Raw genomic sequence first — 18412 nt, 5'->3', positions numbered from 1 at the left:
AGTTTTCCTTCTATAGTGACTTCTACGCAGACTATTAATTATTGAATAACCTTGTGGATTAAAGATGAATTTGAATAAAAATAACAAAGTAAAACAATCTAGCAATAGATATTTTAAAGTCAATAAAATCCAAATAAAAAATGTTCATCAAAGAAAACGGTAATAGGGTGGTAAAATAAAACAATAATAAGACAGAGAGTAATAGATATTGAAAAAAACGACTTGTCAACCGCTTTTCTGTGATTATCTTCAAAACATAAAGTACTCAATTATTATTCATATTCTAAATTCAGTATCATCTCTAATAGTTCGATTCTCATTGCCAAAAAATAAGCATTTTCCACTCTCTATTTAATAGGACTAATAATTGGGTTTCCATATACAAAAGAACAATATAAATCTCATTAAAAATCAGGACAAATATAGAAGGTGAGAATGAATGCAAAAATTACGTAAACATAAATGCTAGAATCACGAAACTTAATTATTTCCTTATATACACATGCCGACATGAAACTATGAATCATACTTATACGAATATGCATGTTTGTCCAATGGCATAAACCGTAATATCCTTAGATACTTAAGCTTTCTTTCAAAAAGAGGCTGAGAAGGAACTTCGTGCCGACACGTCGTCAATAATGGCAATTCCGAAAATATGTTACTCTTTGAAGGTTACTCTTATTTTTTGCTTCTCTTTTAATACTAAGGGGATATTTTTTATAATTTGATTCGATTTTCCTTTTAGTTTTTTTTCATTTTTTCATTTCACAAATAATAATTTTTTAGACAATACATATTATTATTATTATATATATATCATAAAATTTTATAATTTCAAACATATTACAAATTTATGTTTACATAAATTATACTTTTAAAAAGGTTTAATCATTTCAATAATTTTAGAAACCTTTTTAAAAAAGTGCTCATAAATTTTCATAATCTTCCACTATTTTTTTTTGTTTTTATTTTTTTTGTTTTGTTTTATTTATGATAAAATTAAGCTTTCTACTATTTTATTTACTTTTATTGTTTTTAAATGGTTTTTCTTATGTCTTATATATATAGCAAGAATGTAACAATTTAAATTACATCGATATGTCCTCAACTTTTTTTTAATTCATAAAATATTTATTTTGAATTTTGATAAGACTTCATCAATATTTTCAATAAAGTTCTGAGATATTAAAATATTCAGTAATCTATATAATCTATATAATCCAATTTGTTGCATTTTTATAATTTACTATATGAAAATTATTTTTCTTTTAATGAAACTATTATATTAAAGTCTAAAATAATGTGTTTTGTTTATTAATAGATACAGTAGAACATCTATAAATTAATACTCTATAAATTAATAATCTCTATAAATTAATAAATTTTGCCGGTCCCAAATTGGGCTAGTGTTAAATATAACACAAATCGATAAAATAATAAGATAATAATATTTTTAAAACTTCTATGTAAATATATAGTCCCCTTAAAATTATAAATTAATAATCTATCTATATATAATTTTTATATAAGTACAAGCTAAATATTATATTGTTGGTTTTATATTCACAATAAAAATTCTTTGTTTTTCTTAACATTTCAATATATTTTAATAATATTTGGTAAAATTATACCGAAAACCACTTAACAATTCTATGTAACATAAAAATATACACAAAATAAGATAATAAAACAATATGAAAGTCAAATTTCTAAAATTTAAATAATGTACATACGGTAAAATAAAATATTTTCTTTTTTTTATAAATAAAAATATTTAAAAATAGAAAAAAATCTAAATAAGAAAACTTTTGTAAATTAATATCTCTATAAATTAATAAAATTTCAAAGTCCCAACATTATTAATTTATAGAGGTTCTACTGTACTAGTATAGAGGGAGTATTATAAATCAGACGAGTAAACTGGATAACAAAATAACTGTATAAATGAAAATGTAGATGGAATATCGTGGTAAAAATTGATACACCAACGCCATTAATATTTTTTAATACAACAACACCATAATATTTAGAACAATAAAAGTATCAAAAATTATGCGCTTCTTATCAACCTTTTTTTCTTGTTGATGGTTCGAAATCAAGTATTTACTGTCATTTATGGTGTGGTAAATGACGATTCGTACGTGTATATATCACTGTATGGAAGAGAATTATTTTGATTTTTTCACATTTATCAATCGATTTGATAACATGTATTTTTTTTTTTTGCCGGGTTTATTATGCTATTAGAAACAATGAGAAATATTACATAGACGATATTACAGCTGACCATTCTACCTGCCTTATGAGAATTCATGTCTGACTGCATCACCCTGAGCCGTCCTATGAGATCCATTCCTGACGGTATTCTTTGCGCCATGCTGAAGATCCCTTGTAAAATTTGTCTCCAATATTCTGCATAATTCGCCTTCTCCGGAAATTGAAACCCAGATCTCCTGGTGTAGAAACTACGTCGTCTGGGATTCGAACCCTAGACTTGGGTGTAAAAGCCTTTAAACCTTGACCACTAGGCCACGGTGCTTCCACGATAACATGTATCTATCTATACTATTATTTATGAAGTGATTTTGCTTATTTGTCATGTTCTCCATAATTTTAGCTAATTTTGATTATTTATCATATTTTTATTAAGTTTAAGCTAAATTATCATTGATGTATTATTTGTTTTGAGCTGAGTCACTAAATAATTAATTTAAAATAATAGCCTTGATGAATATTCTATATAAATAAAAACAAATTTTATTTTATTAATATCAAATTTATATGTTATATTAGCTTTTCTTATTTGTCATATTTTTATTAGGTTTTAGACTTTTAGATAGGTTATTAATTTATTATTAGTTTCTAACTATTCACTAATTTATTTTAATGATATAAAGTTTATATGTTATATGCTATATTAAATAATTGATTACAAAATAATATTTTAGAATTATCAAAAAAAAAAGATAATTCTTCTATATATATTCTTTTTTTTGTGCCTATCTGAAAACAATTTTTTATTATAAAAGTTAAAAAAAAATTAAGATACAAAACAATTTATTATTAAATATTAGTCAACCAAAAAATATAAATATATTTTGTAAACTATCTCTAAGATATGAGTGTTTTAAAAAAATTTAACAGAATAATAAGTATATATTTTGATTAAAAGTATTTGACATATATAAATATTTTGATGTTTTATTTAACTATTTAAAAAACATAAATAATAATTTATTATGCTGATTTTAGATTAATAAGACATAAACTAATAAGTATTTATAAGAAATTTATGCCCGCATGTGCGGGTAAACCACTTAGTTATGAATAAATACAGTTGCTTAAAGATGATATAATTTTTATGATGTGTAAGTAGAAAACATGTAGAAAACTGTGCTTGGTATTGAGTATGCGATATGTGGGAGATGACCGTTTATAACATTATTTCGTATCAGTAACTATAACTTATGGGCCGGTGACGTTTTCATATTATAAATATTGGGCTGGATCAAATATTTAAAGCCCATAGTATTTAACAAACATTTTTGTTTTATCTATCTGAAAATTTAAAAATATCGGTAATAATAACTTCCCTAATACAAAAAAAAATCGATTAGAAAGAGGATTTTAGGGTTCATGCTTCGCTAGATCGACTCTTATTTTCTCCCAACTAAAGATACTTTTTCGCTGTCTTCTATTGTTGTCCGACTTTTGAGTTTGATGGATTTCGGTCCTTTAGAAACAAAAATCTTCTCGAAATTGAAGATCTTCTTTATGTGCCTGTTTTTAGTTCTTTAGTTCTGATCGTTTTATCTTCGTATATGAGTAGCCACTAACATAATAATTTCTTAATTTTAGATTTACAGTTTGGTGTATTCGTTTGTTAGGTGATATGTGTATATTGTTTTGTTTTGTTTTTTTTGCAAACAGATGTTAGATGGGAGAGAAGATGAGTCAATAAATCACACGGGCTTTAGCTATTTTAAAGCAAAACTATTTGCAAGAAAAATGGCAGAAAGAAGTGCCTCACATTGACGGAGGAGACCCTTAAATAATTGCTCACTTAGTTATAAAAATCAAGTCATTGTATGCTGCACCTACCCAACAAAGACAATATGCAGCAGCTAAAATGATAATTCTCTAATTTATTGGCTTCTGTTTCCAAGGTATGACACGTAATAGTAATCCTTAGAATATCAGAAGTTTAAATTGTTTAGTGTACATAAACAAATCAAGAACTCAAAAACGTAAACAGTAGGATAAAATTGCAACACAAAATAATTTAAGTAAATAAGTTTATTGTGATTGATATCCTGTAAAAAAAGGTTTAGGCTATCAGTTACTGTAAATAAAACACACAAAAATTACTTACTAAAAAGTAAAGAATATATACATGTACTTCAAACGGAAGTTATAACTATCATGAATGTCATGTCCAAACAAAATTTTAGAAACCCATCAATGTTAGTGATATGCTGCAAGCCACCTAAATACGAAACACAATTCCCTTGTTAACACACATTGCACAAATTTGTAAAGAAAAAAGATAACAATTAGGTAAATAAATTACCTTCTCCCCCATTAATTCTCCAGAACTTTAATACACAGAGTACAATATTAGTCTCATTAGAAAACCAGAATCCATGTAACTGTTGAGCTATATTTCCCTATGCGACACACTTGATCTCTATGAACCTGTTATGTAATAAAATAAGTATTAACTATATAACAATTAAACCGTGCTTCCGTTTTCTCCCCTGTTTGGGTACTTTTGTCTTTAGGTTGCTAGGTTTTTTGGTTCTGTAGTTGTGATTTTATTTGGCCTACAACTTGTCTATATATATATTCCCAAACATATTAATGAGAAAGGTTTGCATTGTGTGTCAAAGCAGTATATACGCAATTTATATCAGTGAGTTAATTTCGGCCAATTTAAGAAAACTTCACCGATGAGTTTTGAAAACCACGTTTAGTCATTAATAGTATCCTTCCTTTTAGGTGAGATTCGAATAATTGAAATAGAAAGGGGAATAATTGCATGATTCAAGTTACCAGTTATAACAATTTACATTTAACCACGCACATAAATTTAATACAGACATTTTTTTCTTTGAATCTTTCGAATCCCCTAAAAATATACGTTCACTGTTCATCCAAGTTCTTGTTTCTGCAAGTAGATGACTATAAGAAAAAGTAAATCAAATCTCAAAAAACCAGAAATTGCGAAAACTGTAAACCATACCATCATCCCTTATTACATTAAACCAAAGACATGAACATGGTGCTATAATCTTGATCGAAACTTTTCTGAAACTTATGATCAGTACGCTAAATAATCAAGAAATATATAATGCATGAAACTGCCCCGAGTTTAGCCATTGTTATGTATATATTACTGAACAGTCTTTGATAGACATGTAAACTGAATACTCGTAAGCTGAATAATTTGTTTTCTGTTATCCTAAATAGTGGCTAAGCTTTGTAATATGTTTCACTACATAAACCATCTATATTATGAAACATGGCTATGAGCAAAACAATAACTCAAAAAGTTCATTTTATAGGTGCAAATGGATTGAAGAATCGTTAGCTGCCATTCATATTGGTCTGTTGGGAAAAATGAGAACTAAGTTGATATGTTCTAATAATTGTCGTTTTGTATGAGTATACTATATAACAATATTCATATAAGGTAATTGTGTCAGACTAAATTATTTAGCCAATGGCATTATTTGTAAATTTGCTAGTAATGAAAATTTTTTCACATAACTTGACTGAGAATTGTTGAGAGCTTGACACATCAACATAATGGCATTGCTGTAAATAAATTACAAAATCAAGGTTAGTTTTTAAAATTGCTTCTCTTTTAATAATAAAGAGATTTTTAAATGTCTGATTAATTATGAATTACATCAATAAAAAATATTATATAGATGATTATACTGTTGATAATTTTAATACTATATAAAAATACTAGGGTCGGCCCGCCCTACAGGCGGGATACTTATATAATTGTTAAATATTTTAAAAATATTTTGTCTTGTATTTTGTTTCTGATTTAAAATGTTTGATGTTGTGATATTAATATTTAATTAGTTGTGATTAACATTTTTTTTGTAAATTGCTTGTTCAGATAGTTGTAATGAAGATATGTTCATTTTTGTCACATGGCTCTTTTAATATGTTTGTTTTATTTTAGATCATTTGTTTCTATTTCTATTTTATATATTCATTGATAGATTTATTTTATTATGACTCTTTCTCATACCGTGCAAATAGGTTTGTAGTTATTTTGGAATTCATCTTGTTGCATTTTTTAAAAGGATATTTTTTGTGATACAGTAACTTCAGTCTCTTGATTATATAATGAATATTTTTTCATTTTCATTTCCTATATTATTTATTTGTTATATTTTATTTTATTTGCTATATTTTATTCTATTCTATTTTACTATTTATTTTAATTATGTTTAAATTATTTTTTTGTATTTTCAGTATATTATTAGTTTCTTTAACTCAATTTAAATTATTAAAAGAGAAATAAACTCTTTTGTGATAAAACTGAAGAGATAATACATTAACGTACTCTTATAAATTATCTTGATATTTTTCTTAATTACATTTGCATATTATATATTTGTATATTATGTATTCACTAAATTGTAACTGATCAGTTTCTTTTATGTTTTATTTTCTTTATCAGGCTTAAGTGCTCAATAATTGTCTGAACACAATTTCTTATTCATCTAGTATAAAAAGTCGGACAAATATGGTAATAATATAAAAAAATATTCATCAAAGCTTCATTATCACTGTAGTTATAATATAAAATAACTCAAAAGCAAATACCGTATTTGGAAGTTTTCCATTCTTTCCTACTCAATTACTATGCAGATTGACAAAACAAAAGCATTACTATGCATCAACATATTAAAAACGTCAGAGTATTTTCTTTCTTCCATAATCAACAAAACTTGGTTCACCTCTGTTTCTACTCTCTTGTTGCTCCAGCTGGTGTTATCTCTCTTTTTTTGACCTCCAAACTTCCCATCTGTCATAGAAGAACACATGTATTCATTAACAAATGTTTAATCTAAAAAATACGTCAGTGGCTAACCATGATATAACAACAGTCAACATAAATGCACGCAACTACTAATCCAAGGAACGGGTCTGTGATAGACAGCACAAAATTTGAAACAGAGAATGCTATTACTCCTCTCTGGAATTATAATTTAAAATATATGACATGAATTTAAATTTCTCTCTCACTGCAAGTGTACTCACCTGAGTCTTTGTAAATCCCTCCAGCAAACTTCTACAATGTTGTTGCACCATCAGTCCTCACAAAATCTTTGGTAAAACACCATTAGCTGATGTAGATTTGTATAGAAGAATCTTTCATTATTATGGAAGAAGAAACCAACCTCGGATGGGGAAATATGACCTTAAAAATTGAGAACTTCATGCTTTCCAGAAGTGAAAGTAGAATAGTAGCTCACCAGAAATTGTGAATGAGAGAACAAAGAGCAACACAAAAAAAAACCCATGTAACTTAATTTCCGAGGCCAATCGTTTGGTATGTTTGTGCGATTGGTGGTGGAGGTGATCACACCGAATGTTTATGTTGCTCTAACCATGCCTTTGTCTCAGGATCTAAATTTGTAAGACAAACATATTACTGTATAAACAGTCACTAAAAGAAAAAGATTTGAGGAATAAACATAATATACCTCTAGATTATCCAGAACCAAAGTCTATGTTTATGTTTTCTCCAGTTTTCTCTATCAACCATTATCTCAATGCTCTGTCTCTTGTCACCTGAGCAGGAATATATATTTTCAGCGACCTTTAGCAAGTGAAAATATTGGCAATAGATTGTGAGAATACATAACATATATACCTTAGCTGAATCATAGGGATCAATACTTCTTCTCCAACATCTGTACCGCCATGATTTCAGCTTTAACAATCCTGTTATGTCATAAACAAAGAACAGATAAAAAGGGGAAAAAATAAGAATCAATGCTACTTAAATGAAAACCGATCTCAATACTAAATAACGTTACCAAATTCACAGTAAACACTATCAATGATAATAATCATGATAAAATTTACCGGAAAATATTAACAGTGCGCCGGAGAATTAAAAAAACCAAAACAATCAGTATATAGAAGATTAAATAACAGAATTCACTCACATTGACATCCAACAGGAGCATATCGACCCACATAAACTCTCCACCACGCTTGATATTCCTAGCCTCCACAACCGACAAACACCTGCCAGAATTCAAATCGGAAAAAAACATCCTCGTGTTGGCCATTGACAGAGATGAATATAAGAGATGAGAATAAGAGTGATAAGTAGCAGAGAGATGAAGAGATCGTGATCTAAAGAAGATGAATACCCAATTTGACGACTGAACGATGCATCTGGAGAGTTCGCAATCACCATTTAAGACAGCAGGATTAAAGTCGGAGTAATCACGACGCCTCCGTTATGAAACTCAAACGCCATCGCCACAGTTACACAGACGCATCGATGAGACCGAAGAGCAAAGTTCAATTCATTAGGGTTTTCATTATCAGGGCCACAACATCGCATCAAATTATCAGACGAAGTCCAACACGGCGAGCCCACTAAGAATTACACTCTGCACTTCGATTAAATGAATCTGACGTGGCGGACAAAGAAGGCTCATGTTTCCAAGCTGGAATCTGATGTGGCACAACCTGGAGAGAGAGGAAACTCTATTTTATATAAATAGATACGTTTGACTATGCCATTCATTTTAAGCTGTCTTATGAAATTCGTGTCCAATGATACGTTCGGTACTATGTTAAAAATCTCTTGTAACTTTTTTTTCTCGGTACAATTTGCAATAATAAGTGAATTGGACAAAAAAAATTACCATTTAATATGTGACATTTATATTGTTAATTTTGAATAGACACCTACACCGTAGGCCGACCATAGATGTCATCGCAACTTCGTTATAGCTGATCAAGTGGACTGTGGACTGTGAAAGTACAAATTTATTACGTAATATAATCTATTTCTATCTCTCCTTCCTTTTTGGCTGGAATCATATACTTTACTATAAACTCTATAGAATAGAAACCTAAAAAGAATCATTCAACAGTTATTTGATCAACTTTGACAATCATTCAACCAACTTTTCATGTTTCAAATTTATTCACTGGAACTATCATGAGACACAAGAGCTTATAATAATAAGAAACAGCACATGCATGATGCTCACGTCTCACGGCGACAATATTTTGTTTCTGTTTTTTATATTGTTTTATTTTTATTTTTTGAACTATTTTATATTGTTTTATTTCAAATCTAAAAGTAAGCAACTTGGGATATCTATCTTATTAAAACAGAAACATTCTGTTGGACCTAACGTTTATTTTGTAAGTTTTTAAATTATATACACCTTTATACTTTATAGTTAAACATACATTAAGTCACTAATGTTCCTTTCTTTATACTACTATCCATGTTTCCAAACAATATACTTATTTCTTTATACTACTATCAATGTTTCCAAACAATATATTTTTTATACTACTATCAATTTTTTCAAATAATACAATAATTAATCTTAGTTATTTTATATCTATCATTTTCTCTTTAAAATTTTGTAGAAACGTCATAATTTTATAAATTGCAAAATAGTGAACTTTAAAATTTCGATTATAAGATTACAAATTATGAAACTATTACAATTTAAATCCAATTAGATTACATATCGGTCATCCATCAGTTCAATCGGTTAGTCTCGGGTTTTAGTGATTTTTAATATGAATATTTTAAAAATATAAATTGAATTGTCAGATCTCCGGATTAACCGGTATAATCACAATCGGGTTGAATTTAAAAATACTGATTTAAATGTAAAAATTTTTAAATACACACTCTTTAAAAATAACCAAAATATTTGTTAAATTATTACTGAAACTTTTCATCGTAAAATATCCGCGTTTCAAAAGCGCGGGTCAAAATCTAGTGATTTCTTAAATGGCTTCATATTGGTAGTTACATTTGCAGAGTTTACAGCTAGGACATTAATTTGGGACTCTTGGCTTATATAGCAGGTTCAGGTTCAGATTTACCGCAGGGGCAGATTCACCGCATACATATCATATGACTTTATTACTATTAAGGAATAAATCAAATGTTAAAAATTAGAAGAAAACATAAGAAATCGAAGATTTTATCATAATCAGTGAGTTCTATACTTTGTACACAATAAACGCAACGTACGTTACATTTAAAGAGTACGATGGCCAAAAAAAAAGAAAAAAGAGTACGATGGCCATACCAAAACCTAATTGTCTATCTTTTTTCTTCTGGATAATTCTAAGAGAAAATTCCATAAAAATACCCGAACTAAATTTTGTTAAGCTTTTTAATATCCAAATTTTTTCACTACCCAGTTTAATACCCCAACTAATTATTTTGCTCATTTTAATACCAAAATTTTAACACTGTACCCACTTTAATACCCAAACTTTATTTATTCAAATAAAAATACTAATAAGTTTCAAACAAAACTTAATAAAATCTCAAAAATCTAATAAAAAATATTAAAAATTTTAATTTTATTTTAAGATTTAGAAAAGAAGGTAGATAAACCATGGAAAATTTATTTTTTCAAAAAATAAATGAATTTGAATGATAAAAATAAATTTCGATTTTTATTTCAGAAAACAAACTAAATAGAATATTTAAAACTTAGAAATTTTATTACAAAATTTAATATTTTACACTATTTAGTTATTTTTGTTTCTCAAACACCAAAAAATTTTAGAATTTTCTGAGTTTATTTTGTAAATTTTAGAGATTTTTTAAAATTTTATTTGAAACTTATTAGTATTTTTATTAAAATAAATAAAGTTCGGATATTAAAATGGGCACATATTTAAAAGTTTGGATATTAAAATAAGCAAAATAATTAGTTGGGGTATTAAATTGGGTAGTGAAAAAATTTGGGTATTAAAAAGCTTAACAAAATTTAGTTCGGGTATTTTTATGGAATTTTCCCTAATTCTAATGATCAAGTAACCTATTTTCCGGGTTCTAATGGATCAAAGCGTAATATCATTTCACTAGCCATTGAAGAGAATCTGTCCCTCACCTAGACTAATAGGACAACTCTTCGTCAACAGTGGCACACCTACTTGAAATCAAAAGTGTTCATCAAGTGACACCTTATATATTTTTGTTTTTCTCTATAACTATACCTATGTGTTTACTAACTTTGAATTATATTCATTTTTATTCTTGACACTAAAATTTGACACCAGTGATAAAAGCTCTTACATCCACCATATAATGGAAACCAATAAAACACCATAATCACTTGGTTGAGATAATGATGTTTATCTTCTATTTTGAATGGAACTTTTCTTTATTTGACAATATGTTACATTCAAATCTACAATTCGTAGCGAAGGCATTGTAAGTGCAACTTGACGACAGGTTCAATGCTCGAGCAAGCATGGAGAAGAGAATAATTCAGAAACAAAATTTTACAAATTGGTCATGACAGTTGCATTGACTTATTAAGATACCATATTTGAATTACCCATTTTATTGATTATGCGGAATATATAAAAGAAGCACTCGTAGATCGTATATATATCAATATCCTTAAACCTTAATGAACCAGAATTAAGAACATTAAACACAAATTTTTTATATCATAACTAGAGGCAGTAGCCAATATCACCCGACGCAAAATCCATCATAACAAATGAATTCATCTCAAAATCGTCTTCATTAAACCAGAAAGCGTTACTGCTATCAAAGTTGTTCCTCTCTTTGAAGTAAATACTCGAATCATTAGTGTTTTCCACCATGACTTCTCTCTGTGTCAACCCTGCTTTTGGTTTATTCTCGTAAGAAGCTGATACTAGGCCCTCGAAGCTCTTGTCACAGATTTTGTCTTGTTGATGATGACAAGAAGCTGTTGCGCCGGTGATGAGTAGTGACGGTGGATAATTTTCTTCTCCGGTGGTTTTGACAGCGGAGGAATAATCCCCTACGATTTTTTTGCTGAGATGAGTGTTCCAATGATTCTTGACTTGGTTATCTGTCCTTCCAGGCACCCTTTTAGCTATTAAAGACCATCTGGATTTGGGAGAGAATATATCATAATAAGATCATAAAAACATACTATACTATATATAACATGAACCGACCATTATATAATATAATTCTTGTAGATGTACAGTTATGGATCTCAGTAGATGTCTATGATTGTTTCCCTTGACATTAATTTGTATAATCTTCATAAATGATGTATATTCATATTTATGTACCTACACTGTGAGAGAAAGAGAATAGATGAAGATATTTACAGAATTTTGAACATTTTTAAAAGTAACATTATTTTGTTTTCTGACTAAAAAACACTTAAAACAGTTAGAAGAAACAGCAATAAAATGATAAAATATATATCTCAACACATTAGTTAAGTTTAATTGAAGAAACAATAAAAAAATTCTTTTGTAAGTCTTTATTTTTACGTTTGCACACCATTTGCAGTTCACTGGTCTAAAAATTGAAGCTTGTAAATATGAAGACATGTTTTTTAGAGAGAGAGAGAGAGAGAGAGAGAGGTACCTGTTGCCGAGGAGCTTGTGGAGACGAATAATGAGGTCTTCTTCTTGTTCAGTGAAATTGCCTTTATTCACATTAGGGCTCAGATAATTTATCCATCTAAGTCTACAGCTTTTTCCACACCTCTTCAGCCCTAAATAAATATAAAGTAAACCAAATCAAATTGAGAATATGTATATATATGATCTAGCTAGTATATATATATATATATATATATATATATATATATATATATATATATATATATATATGTTCACAAAGAAAGAGAGACCAGTTTTTCCTGACGATGCGGTTCCATTGGCCTTTGCCGTGAGTAAGGACATAATCTCTAAGAATGTTGTCCTCTTCTGCTGTCCATAACCCTTTCTTGTATTCTTGATGATTCTCTCCTTCATCTGTTCTTCTCGTCCTTCTCATCCTTTGATTCTCAGATTAATTATGTGTTATAGAGACTCTCTACTTATAAAGAGAGAGAAAGAGTGAGCGTCGGAATTTCGTTATGAATGTTTATATACACGCAGCTTTGGTGATACGTATACATAGCTTTATTCTCTGTACCTACCCTAGCTAGCTTCTTAATTAAAGCCATTTTTTTGCCGTGGGTTGTATACTTTTTTTCTTTTACAAGATTAAAAAACACAAGAAGCAGCATTATGAAGCACTTGATTCTTTCACATTGAATAGTCGATTGCCCCCACCACACCAATAATGTGAATGTAGTTGGCAATCCCCTCATCACGGCGGTAAAATGCGTCTTGTTAATATATATTTTCACAAAAGCAATAATCGATTTGTCGAAATATTTTTCACACCTTATATAATTCTTCTTGCATGAAAATAATATTCGTGGTTGTCTCTTAAAATATATACGACATTGTCCATCCATTTCTTTTCCTATCGAGAGCTAGTGTAGAGCAGAAAATATTAGAACATTCATTGACTTATGCGTCTTCCTTTTACATGTACCTCTAGATCATGTCTCTTTGTTCTGTATGGTTACATTATTACTAAGTTATTAACTAATCCAAGAGAGAACTCGAGAAGAAAAATCATATATTTATAGGTGTGTTGTGTTTAATGAATATACAAGCTTATACTAAATGTATATATATGAGTGTTTTATGGATACTCTACTACCTATTCCCAACTAACAAGTTAAGTGGGAGTCATCGCATAACATATAGTGAATGGTTGGTATTAGGCGAACAATATTTTCTTCAAAGTTAACTAGTTCATTGGAGGAATAATAGACTTAACTTCTTCAAGCTTCTCGCCGATACTGCATAGAATATTACTAGCTCAGATGCTCACATGTATACTGCCACCTTCTTGCTATCCTCTCTTTTTGGTTCCCCATCTAGCATATCTTACATATTCTCTCTCTCTCTCTCTCTCTCTCTCTCTCTATATATATATATATATATATATATATATATATATATATCTTATATATATATACACAAATAGTTTCCACTTAATTACATTTTATATGTTGAAAAAAAACCTAGATACAAATGCTCTATATATGAGCAAATCGAGGATATACATATGCACCAGTATTTGTAAGTTAATAAATGACACTATTCAATATTCATTATATTTTGTGGTAAAGTTATTCTTGTTTATATTTCTACCTTCAAGTTTCTTTTAAGTTGTTAGTTAATCTGGAGTATATGACTGGCATAGTCAAGCTCTCAACAAGCTAATTTCTAAGGAGGCAGTTGGATATCGACATGTCGTACATACATATACGCGTGTACATATTATCTGCATAATTAGAATTAAGTCCAGATAAAATGGAGGAGATTCTCATAATCATTGCTAGGCCTGGGCATAAAATCCGGAACCCGAAATCCGAACCGAACCCGAACCGAAAAACCCGACCCGTTATCCGACTCGAAATGTAAAAATATCCGAACGGGTCTTGTAGGGTGGTATAAAAAATATCCGAACCCGAAGTGTTATTAACCGAACCCGAACGGGTAACCCGAAAACCCAAAACTAATAGTTAATATAAATATTTTGAAATATATATATAAATATTTTAGTTATTAAATTTAATATTCGTGGTAATATGATATATAATAATAATATTAACAATATTAAAAATATTTTAAGTACACAATTAGTTATAAATAAGTAATTTATAATCTGTTCATTGGAATAACAAGTCCACTCTCTATAATATAATGTATATTGTTTACAAATAATGTTTGTTTTTATACTTGATTTAATATTTTATTGTTATTTTAGAAATTTTATGTGTGATAGATTAATTTTTATTAATTTAGTTGTTTTTCTTTATGTTTTTCTTTAAGTTTTTGTTTTTTTTATTTTGGTTATATCCGAACCGAACCGATATAACCCGAACCCCAATGATATATGGTTACTTTATGGGTTTTATGATGCAATATAACTTTTAACCGAACCCGAAGTGTTATTATCCGAACCCGACCCGTACTAATGAAATTTTACTATGGGACCTAGGAACGTAAACCCGAAAACCCGGAAATCCGAAAAACCCGATCCGACGCCAACGGGTACCCGAACGCCCAGGCCTGATCATTGCCAAGCCTGTTATTATCAATAGAGATCTCAATGAAGAAACCCTTAACTTTTGACCCCGCAAAATCACAAATGACACAGATAATTGCTAAGAAAGCCCTAATAAACCCGTTCGGTTTAGAGATCATCCTAACCACAGACTGCAATCCGTACATTCCTATTTAAGAATACTGTCACTGTCTTTTTCTCGCTTTTTTCTGCCTTATTGTGAAAAAAATATATGTCAGTGTCTTGTTACTGTTACTCAGATTGAGAGACAAACACATTAAATAACGTCGGGCACACCATCCCTAATGTCATCGCAGATCACACACGTTTTCGTGCCCACGTGCGTAATAGATAGATTATGTTGAAACAAGTATTGAAAACTACAGGAATCGTATGTTAAAACAACACAAATTTATTGTTTAGTAAGTACTATGTAAATAGTATATACACATTAATAAATGCCTGAAATTGTAGGTGACTTGTGTAATAGTTTGACCGTTTCACGATCTCTACGATTGTTTAACATCGATGAAACTTCATTTCCACAAAATATCAAATAGTTAATAAAAATAGTAGCTTGATCTAATGGTATCCACTTGAAAAAGAGTTGTCCTATAAGACCGGGGGTCTGTGATTAAGAAATCTATTGAGGGTTTAGACCGGTTATGGTCGAAAAGTCTAAACCGAGGATCAATACCAATCCAAACCATAAGACCGGCTATGCAAATATAAACAGATTTGTCTTTTACACAACTGGACGATCTACATTCCGAACAATTGATATACAAGAATAAGCCCACCGGTTTTGTTTGTTCTACCGTTATATTTACTTTCTTTCCACAACTTTCTTAAGTCTCGTCCGGTTTTGGTTCGAGAGTTACAGAGATCTTCTCCTTGTGATCTCCTCTTAGAACCTCTACGGTCACCTGCATTGTCAAAACTCTCATGTATGAAATAGAAACATAGTTACCAAAAATGAAGATTTTGAACTATCACGTTCTTTTTTTTACCTCATCACCGACTTTGCACTGATCAAGAATCCGGTACAGATCACTCCCGTTAGTAACTTTTGTACCGTTAACCGACGTGATAATGTCTCCAAGTATTAACCTCCCGTACCCGTCACGTTTTGTGGACTGAAGTCCCTGTGGAACAAAACCATCATTACTTCGCAATTAACAATGATATTAAAGAAGCTGCAGAGTGGAGCAGATTATATAGAAAAGCTTACGGCTTTTCCAGCTGGACCAGTTGGAGGAGCGTCCAAGACAAGCACGCCGCTCACTCCCAGTTGCTCAACAGATTGGTCCGGTGCGAATTTGATACCTAAGATGGGTCTTGTGACTTTCCCAACCTAACCAGCTGATCAACGATACCACCAACCTGAACATGGGATAAACTCCCGAAACAAATGTAACTCTCTCGTTAGTGGATTCAAAGGATAGAGAAAGATGATGTATGTGACCAGGTTTGCAAAAGGGAACTCACGGTGTCAACTGGGATTGAAAAGCCAACTCCAGAAGATGCACCAGAAGGAGAATAAATGGCTGTGTTTATACCAATCAGGGTACCTGAACTGTCTAGAAGCGGTCCTCCGCTGTTACCTGGGTTAATGGCTGCATCAGTTTGTATCACATCTTGAATAGGACGACCGGTCGCAGCAGAACTAATTTCTCTTCGCAAACCACTGTACACATCATAATACACATTCATGCTATATATATTCTCAAAGGTTCATTCATATATTATGCGTGTTAGCGCAAAAGCATGCGAAGAACAGGTACTATAAGTGGCTGAACATACCTTATAACACCAGTTGTAAGAGTATGATCAAGTCCAAACTGCAAGAAAACACACAAGAATGGTTCTTATTTCGTGTGTCCAAAGTGAGCAATAGAAAGCAGAGAAGTGATAATACTGATCATTTCTAAGGAAATGATGTTATATATAACTCACAGGATTGCCAATGGCAAAGACTTTCTGGCCGACGAGAAGATCGGCAGAGACTCCAACAGGTATAGGCCTTAGCTTGTCTTTTGGTGCCTCGATACGTAGAACAGCAACATCCTTGTCTTGGTCGAATCCAACAACTTTGGCATCATATGTCGATTGGTCAGCCAGAGTGACCCTGTTATATACAGATCATGTGAAGCAATGAGGTCAATATCAAAAGTCATCATTCATACCACAACTACTAATCTCCATAAAACAACTAAGAATAGATGAAAGAAGAGCAATCGAAAGAAGAATGAAAAGGACCTGAGATCGGAAGCACCACGGATGACATGATAATTGGTAACAATGTGACCCTGCTTATCCCACACGAATCCTGAACCAGACCCTTGCGGCACCTCAAGCACGTCCAATGTAAACGCGTCCTGCCTAATTCAAACCCCACCCTCACATAAACGAAATTAACATTACACTACTCCTCACATTACACTAAGTCCGTATATAATTAACTCTATAATAGAATAGACCTCTCCAACGAGATTCGAACCTATGACCTCTTAGGTTTAACCTAAAAGTTATAGACAACTTATCAATTAAAGAAATGCAAAATTCATTTGATGAGTACAGTAAAATTGATCAAACACAATCATCAACATCCCTCGAAAAAAATCTTAATCCAATCGAAGAAGAGAAAGAGAGAGATTCGATACGATACCTCACGGCGAGATTAGTGATGTAGACGACGGAAGGAGTGTTCTCCTGGAACAACCGAACCGTCGCGAGTTCGTCCGTCTGGAGCTTCCGCGGAGTGGTGACGACGAACGCGGCGGCGGATTCGACGGCGGGAGAAGCGGCGAACAGCGAGAACGACAGAGCGACGGAGGTGCAGAGGAGAAGGAAAGGCTTGACGGCGGCGGATAGCCGCGGCGGGAGAAGAGGAGCATAGTCGTCTCCTACGGTGTCGTCTAGCGGAAGCTTCGAGAGGATCCGAAAGCAGCGTGTGGATCGGATAGGGTGGAGAGAGATCGATCGTGGAGAGGGATTGAAGGAGGATCCGTTAGAGATGAGAGAGGAAGGAGGAGGAGAGTGGAGGAAGAGAGTAGAAAGGAGAAGCGAACTACTAGTCGCCATTACTAATTTCTTCTTTGTTCATGAACAATGGGATTGTGGCTCCTGTTTTATCGCATTTTTCAAAAATATTTTTTATTTTAAAAAATGTATTGAACTGGTTCGGTTCGATTGGTTAACTCAGTTTTCAATTATTTT

The 18412-nt window shown here is 31.0% G+C and overlaps 2 protein-coding genes and 1 long non-coding RNA gene across 4 annotated transcripts; all 3 read right to left on the bottom strand.

The window, feature by feature from the left end:
• Nucleotides 1-6779: 6779 nt before the first annotated feature.
• On the bottom strand, nt 6780-8648 carry LOC108851527 (uncharacterized). 2 transcript variants are annotated; one of them, XR_001949331.2, is made up of 7 exons: nt 8415-8646; nt 8205-8286; nt 7907-7977; nt 7737-7824; nt 7431-7659; nt 7291-7356; nt 6780-7054 (listed from the first exon to the last, which is right to left on the bottom strand). It is a non-coding gene; the product is annotated as an uncharacterized LOC108851527 (long non-coding RNA). The 2 variants fall into 2 exon arrangements; XR_001949330.2 differs by having other exon boundaries at nt 7291-7659; nt 8415-8648.
• Nucleotides 8649-11627: 2979 nt separating this feature from the next.
• LOC108853094 (trichome differentiation protein GL1) lies at nt 11628-13100 on the bottom strand. The gene is made up of 3 exons (XM_057009125.1): nt 12914-13100; nt 12644-12774; nt 11628-12148 (listed from the first exon to the last, which is right to left on the bottom strand). Exons 1-3 carry the CDS (start codon nt 13055-13057, stop codon nt 11725-11727), a joined length of 699 nt encoding a protein of 232 aa, XP_056865105.1. The 5' UTR covers nt 13058-13100; the 3' UTR covers nt 11628-11724.
• Nucleotides 13101-15822: 2722 nt separating this feature from the next.
• LOC108848815 (protease Do-like 1, chloroplastic) lies at nt 15823-18308 on the bottom strand. The gene is given in 9 exon segments (XM_018622260.2): nt 15823-16119; nt 16204-16338; nt 16425-16546; nt 16549-16576; nt 16682-16880; nt 16997-17034; nt 17150-17321; nt 17453-17575; nt 17862-18308. Coding segments are annotated over 9 exon segments (1311 nt in total). The 5' UTR covers nt 18278-18308; the 3' UTR covers nt 15823-16041.
• Between the last annotated feature and the right edge of the window lie 104 nt (nt 18309-18412).

Source organism: Raphanus sativus, chromosome 4, assembly GCF_000801105.2.
Source record: "Raphanus sativus cultivar WK10039 chromosome 4, ASM80110v3, whole genome shotgun sequence".
Taxonomy (NCBI): domain Eukaryota; kingdom Viridiplantae; phylum Streptophyta; class Magnoliopsida; order Brassicales; family Brassicaceae; genus Raphanus; species Raphanus sativus.
The sequence above is the reverse complement of the archived record's forward strand: the minus strand, read 5'-3'. Positions and strand labels throughout refer to the sequence as shown.